General features: G+C 32.3%; 2 protein-coding genes across 2 annotated transcripts; both read right to left on the reverse strand.

Moving 5' to 3' along the window:
- Positions 1–793: 793 nt before the first annotated feature.
- On the reverse strand, positions 794–1,609 carry LOC145578855 (uncharacterized). The gene is made up of 2 exons (XM_081636153.1): positions 1,476–1,609; positions 794–1,320 (listed from the first exon to the last, which is right to left on the reverse strand). The coding sequence occupies exons 1-2, from the start codon at positions 1,554–1,556 to the stop codon at positions 865–867; spliced, it is 537 nt and encodes a 178-aa protein (XP_081492279.1). The 5' UTR covers positions 1,557–1,609; the 3' UTR covers positions 794–864.
- Positions 1,610–1,667: 58 nt separating this feature from the next.
- LOC145577749 (putative B3 domain-containing protein Os03g0621600) lies at positions 1,668–3,165 on the reverse strand. The gene is made up of 5 exons (XM_081635204.1): positions 3,159–3,165; positions 2,931–3,025; positions 2,396–2,801; positions 2,206–2,288; positions 1,668–2,012 (listed from the first exon to the last, which is right to left on the reverse strand). Exons 1-5 carry the CDS (start codon positions 3,163–3,165, stop codon positions 1,668–1,670), a joined length of 936 nt encoding a protein of 311 aa, XP_081491330.1.
- Between the last annotated feature and the right edge of the window lie 2,835 nt (positions 3,166–6,000).

Raw genomic sequence — 6,000 nt, forward strand, 5'->3', positions numbered from 1 at the left:
TTTTTTTTCTTTTTTTTTTAGAGAAACTGTAAAACTGTTTTTTTTTTAATCATAATCAAGAAAACTGTTTTTTTTTCCCATTTTTTATTAAAAAATAAAGTCAATTGAATGAATGGACAAGATTGAATATTGAAACGGTAAAACTGTTTTTTTTTTTTTAATCATAATCAAGAAAACTATTTTTTTTTTTCCATTTTTTATTAAAAAATAAAGTCAATTGGATGAATGAACAACATTTTTATGGCACAATGCACAAACAATGAATATTGCAACTAACTATGTTATAACATAATTTTATAAACGTAATTTTAGGGCATGGTCCGACAATTAGTATCTTTAAAAATCCATATGAAGTTTGGAGTATTTAAGTATATATGTAAAAGAAAAAGTGCATATTATTGCTGAAAATTATATTGATCGGATAGGATGAGATGAACAATTGCTTAATCTGTTTTAATTTGCAAGGGTCTGTATAGTAGTTTTTACCAATTCAATAAGTAATTCCACTACGTGTGTCACTTCGGTAAAAAAAAATCTGGTGAACAAAACACGACCTTATTTTCTTTGCTACTAGAAACCATAATAATATAACGTACCTGAGGCACTAGACCCTTGGAACTAACAAAATGCATATATTAGTGAGACTTAGAAACTTATACAGTGTTATATATACACAAAATATTAGGCTCTATCTGTAAAGATCATGCCTCCAAAAGTTCATGTGCTAATGCATACATGATTACATTGCATTTAAGTCATTAACTTAAAGTAAACTTAATTACAAGGCAAAAGATTTAATTTCATGTTCATTGAACAAGCTGTCCTTTTAGGCGTTGTTACATGAAGATAAACAGAAGACGAGAACTAGTTAATGACACCGTTTACTTCAGGTCGAGTGGTGGCTGCATCAAACTCTGCAACAAATTCATCCTGAGTAATGATGGCTTTTGGTTCAATAGCAGCGTCAAATTCTTCCTGTGTTATGACTGCCCCAGCTGGCTTGATGGCAAGAGCTTCCTCATTATCTGATGTCTCTAAGCAGATTACAGCGTCTTCATCAGGTTCAATAGCTGTCGGACTTCTGTAAGTTCTGTTTATGCTCAAATGAATCAGGTACTCGGACACGAATTTGAATTCCAACATGTCACCAGTTCTTATGCCGTATCCTTTGTAGAATTCAGCCCAACCTTTTGCTAATACAACACGGCCACCTGACAAATTTTTAATTTGAAGAGGCCAGCACTTTCCTTCTGGATCACGAAGCACAATATTCTCTTTCTTCATCAATTTCTGGACTCGAGCAATTGCCTTAGGCATATACTGTAGTTAAAAAGCAAAGTAAAAGTTGTTCTTGATTAGGCCAATATACAACCTGTACAAACTTAAATCCATGAAGGGGGGCAAATAAGAAATCGACAACCTTCAACATGAGCAAGTGCTCAAGATAATGATAAATCGTAAAGAGAATAACATACCAGATATGTTCTGACACCGGATTCTTTCCACGTTATGGTAAATGAACTTCCAGACTCGCAGATATTTTTCTTTGTAGCCATCCTAGTTTCAATTTCCTTATCATTGGGGGTTTGAGTACTTGGCTTATTATCATGTTTACCTACATACATGATGATGGAAATGCTTGAAATAAATCAATAAACATTTATAGATCACAGAATCATTGCAAGCAGCAAAAAAGAAAGCAAATGCTGAGTGTCTGACTTACAATCCATATCTAAGGATCCAGTTGCTTCATCAGACTGATGCTCATCAACCTCTGACGCCTTTGTCACATGAACTCGAACTAGTTCATCTGACATGAACTCAAATTTTAATTTATCCCCGTGTTCGATCTTGTTTTCTTTCATGAATTCTTTCCACCCATGACAAAGAATTGCTCGACCATCTCTTCTATGTCCAAGTGTCACAGTCCAACACTTCCCCTGGACATCCTGAAATTTTAGATCATCTTTGCTTGGTAACTTCATCTTTAGTGAAATAGCCTTCGGAATAGTCTGCATATTATTTCCTCCAAGTCAGGGTTACTATAGCACTCGCCAAGCATATTAGAATAATCAAGCCATTACCATATAATGCAGGAAAACATCAAAAATTTTAAATAAGAACAAATTAGTAAAATGATTAAAGATTTACGAGCTGGTGAAACTGATGCTTCTTTGAGTAGTGAATTATAATTGAGAAACACACATTGTTTTCACTAACTGACAGCTTGGCAGTCCTTGTATATGCCCTCGGAACAGCACGATTCTTCTTATATATGCCCCTTCCATCTAGAAAATATAATTTAGCATAGAATGATTTGATCAAAACAATAGATTAAAATTGAAGCCAGTGAGCGAGCTGAACTAGTTAGCCAAAGATAACTACACTGACTTACATTTCCTTGGAGCTAATCTAGTTGGTTTCTTTCGATTATATTTCACTAAAACCGGTTCATATTCCAAGGCTTCACTTTCTTCTCCTTCATCATTATCGATAGTCTTTTGAGGCTGTTGCTGACGTCCACCACCCTTACTGTCCACGAGTATAGATCTTTCACACCCATTACGGTCATAAATTCTTGCTTGGAAAATGGATTGCTCCTCATACTCAAAGAGCAAGAAGTTCCCAACTCCTAAGGAATGCGCTTCCACAAAATCAGCCCAACCATCTTGAAAATACATCCTCCCATCTCCATCCTTTTCCACTCCTACCCTCCAGCAATTCCTTGTTGATCCACTTTCAATGATGAACCGATGTGGAATGTAGCCGTTCATGTTTGCAGTAAATTCTTCAGGTATTTGCTAAAAATCGACATTTTTATTTATAAAGAAAACATAAGCAAAGGCAATCATGTATTGATCAAAAGCAGGGGATACAAAAACAGAACATGATCACTAAATAAGCCTTACGAAAGAAAGACAGACTAGTACCAATTGCTTGGAAAAGTCGCGGCCAAGAACCTTTATAAACGAAGTCCCATTTCTTGAATGCTTCGGCTTGTCACCAATTTCATATTGCTTTGTTGCTGTGTTTGAAGTAAAGAAGTGAAAAAATATTATGAGTACACTGTATAGAATCAAATTGAACTTTTAGTGCAACCAATATAAATTACCAGCTTTGGTTTTGTAACTTTGTAAGAACTATTATGAGTATAATACCTGCCATTTATGAAGTATATGTTTCTTTGTGAATGCAATACTGCATTGACTAACTACTCATAGATCATGTTTCGAACCCAAGCTCTACCGACTAACCCCAAATTAAATGACAAATTAGACTTGGGGGGTGTTTGGCAATTGGCTTATTGTCTAGCTTTTGGCTTTTCAGTTTGGTCAAACAGCCAAATAATATGTTTGGTAGTTGGCTTTTTTGTTGGCTTTTAAGCTAGTTTTTCCGCCAAAAGCCAAAAGCTAATAAGAGTAGTTTTTTCTATTGGCTTTTGACTTGTTGGCCCACTTTATCACTAATAAACAGCTAACAACCATTAATAATTTTACCAAACACTTTTGTAAACAGTCGGCTTAAACAATAACTTAAAAAGCCAACCCATACAGCTAATACATCCAGCTAGTCAAATAAGTCAAACAAACAAGCCAACAGCCAACCGTCGATTGCCAAACGACCCCTTGAACTAAAATTAACTTGACTCATATGCTTACAACTTGACTCATATGCTTACAATTCAATAATTCATAGATCATATATGAAACTCTTTGTGATTAAACATGTAGCCGTTCCACATGACGATCATTATCAATATCATTGCAAAATAATTGTATTGTCTCTGTAATTTTATTAATTACTCTCTTCATTTTCAAATAAAAGTCTTATTTCACACAAAATCCATGAACCTAAATAAGGGTATTTTCTCTTCAGCTTATTTTCAATTCAGTTCAAATCCTAATTTCCTTCTCTCATAAAATATTCAGCTCAGCTCAATTCAGTAAATGAGAACAGGCCCTAAGTAAATTAAAAATCTCGTTTCACTTATCTATTTTTCTATTATTCACTTTTAATCAACCAAACCTCACTATTTTCTATTTTATACACTTTTAATCTCTAATCAACTAAACCCTTACTTTGTATTCACCTTTAATCAACCAAACCAAACCACGTACTTTTTTACTCTGTATATGTTATAATCTTCCTATAAATTTTCGCTAAAGACAAATGAGACTTTTATTTGAGAACGGAGAATAGTTGATAACTAAGCATATTGTATACATTGTACAAGATATATGATTTTGTATAACGCAACTTACATTGCTAATCCAGTACATGCAAGATCAAAATTGAATTAAAATACATAGAAAATATGTTAAATAAGAGCAAAACATAACCATAAAATACAAGTAAGACATAAATACATGCAAATTACTGACTAATTTAGAAGTCATTACAAGTTGATTAGTTCATTTAATCAAGAAATTAAAATTAATTACCTGAACTTGCTTTGTTCAAGTGCTTGTGAGATCCGTCACTTTCCATGTCTCTCTTTCTATCTCGTAGCTCTTTTCTTTGTTTGTGTTGGTAATGGAACATGGAAATGAGGTGAAAGAATATTTACAATATCAATTCAGGTGGTCAATCCACGTGGCAACACTGTGCGCCGTGGCCAGAAATAAATGTTATGCATGCAACTACTGTATTGTACTGTTAGTCCATTATTTTGGTAAATTTTTAAAGTTTGTACAAGCAAGCAATTATTGGGTAGTTTCTTCGTGGGCTTTTGAGGAGGGTCATATGATGTTTTACGTACGAATTATATGAGTAGAAAATCTTGCGTGAATCTGATCCACAATAATACCTAAGATTTATACACACGTAATTGATATTATATGTAATATAGTGATCCCTAATTTTAATATAGTAATCTTATTTTTTTAATATAGTAACCCTTTTTAAAATTTGTGTGACTTTTAATGTTATTATGAAGTTAAAGTAGTACGATATTATGTTGAATAGTGACCTAATTTTGACATAGTGGTCTCTATTATTCATATTGACCATTGTATCAAAATTTCATTAAAAATATTAACATCTTATACCTTTTAATGTCACGCTAACTTTTATTGCAACCTAATAACCTTTGTTTTAATATAGTGACCTTTTTTTAATTAATAAAACAATCATATTGCCTCTGATGTTGGTAGTCCATAATAAATTAGTGTGAACTAGATTCATTTAAGGATTTGTTTTTTTTTTCTTTATTGCAATAATAAGGATAAATTTATGTATGAAAAAGATGGTAACAACACTAGAATTTTAAAAATAAATGTTATGCATGAAACTTGTCAATTATTTTCTTGTGCTCATTTATTTAATTAACAAACACTTAATTATTTATTTTTTATTTTTTCCTGTAGCTGGTTTTGTATAATCCATACTACAATCCTCTGTCAAGCACATCTTGTTCAATTAGACGCGATCTTGCACTACTGAATGCACTAATGGCAAATATCCAAGTTGAACAAATGAGCACAGATTGGTCTCCCTTAGATGACGGCATTATGCAATTACCCTCGTCGAGCAAGTCTCCTTCAAGAAAAACTATTGATGAGTATATTCAAAGTTTTCTCATGCAAAAGAAGAACACAAGACTCCCTGTTTTCATTGAAATTTGCCCTAATTAACAATAATGTTATTTTCTGTAAAAGAAAAACATTATCTAGACCAAATAGGTCAAATAGAACAAGTTCAAAAAAAAAAAAAAATGTTATATATGTACTCTCTTTGTCTCTATTTGTTTGTCTATTCCAAATAATTGGGTCAAACTTCAAAATCTTTTACCGTAAATTCTTATTAATTTGTAAGAGATAATATAGTCAAATGAGTCTTGTTAGATTCGTCTCATTGTATATTTTATTAATATCAAGTTATTATAATTTTTATGCATATAGAAATAAAGTTATATGCATTTTAAAATACGTCTTGGAAACCATTAAAAGTCAAATGGGCAAAAAAAATTAGTGACAAAAGGAGTATAAACTTAAATTTAAA

Source organism: Chenopodium album, chromosome 14 (genome assembly GCF_948465745.1).
Source record: "Chenopodium album chromosome 14, dcCheAlbu1.1, whole genome shotgun sequence".
Classification (NCBI taxonomy): Eukaryota; Viridiplantae; Streptophyta; class Magnoliopsida; order Caryophyllales; family Amaranthaceae; genus Chenopodium; species Chenopodium album.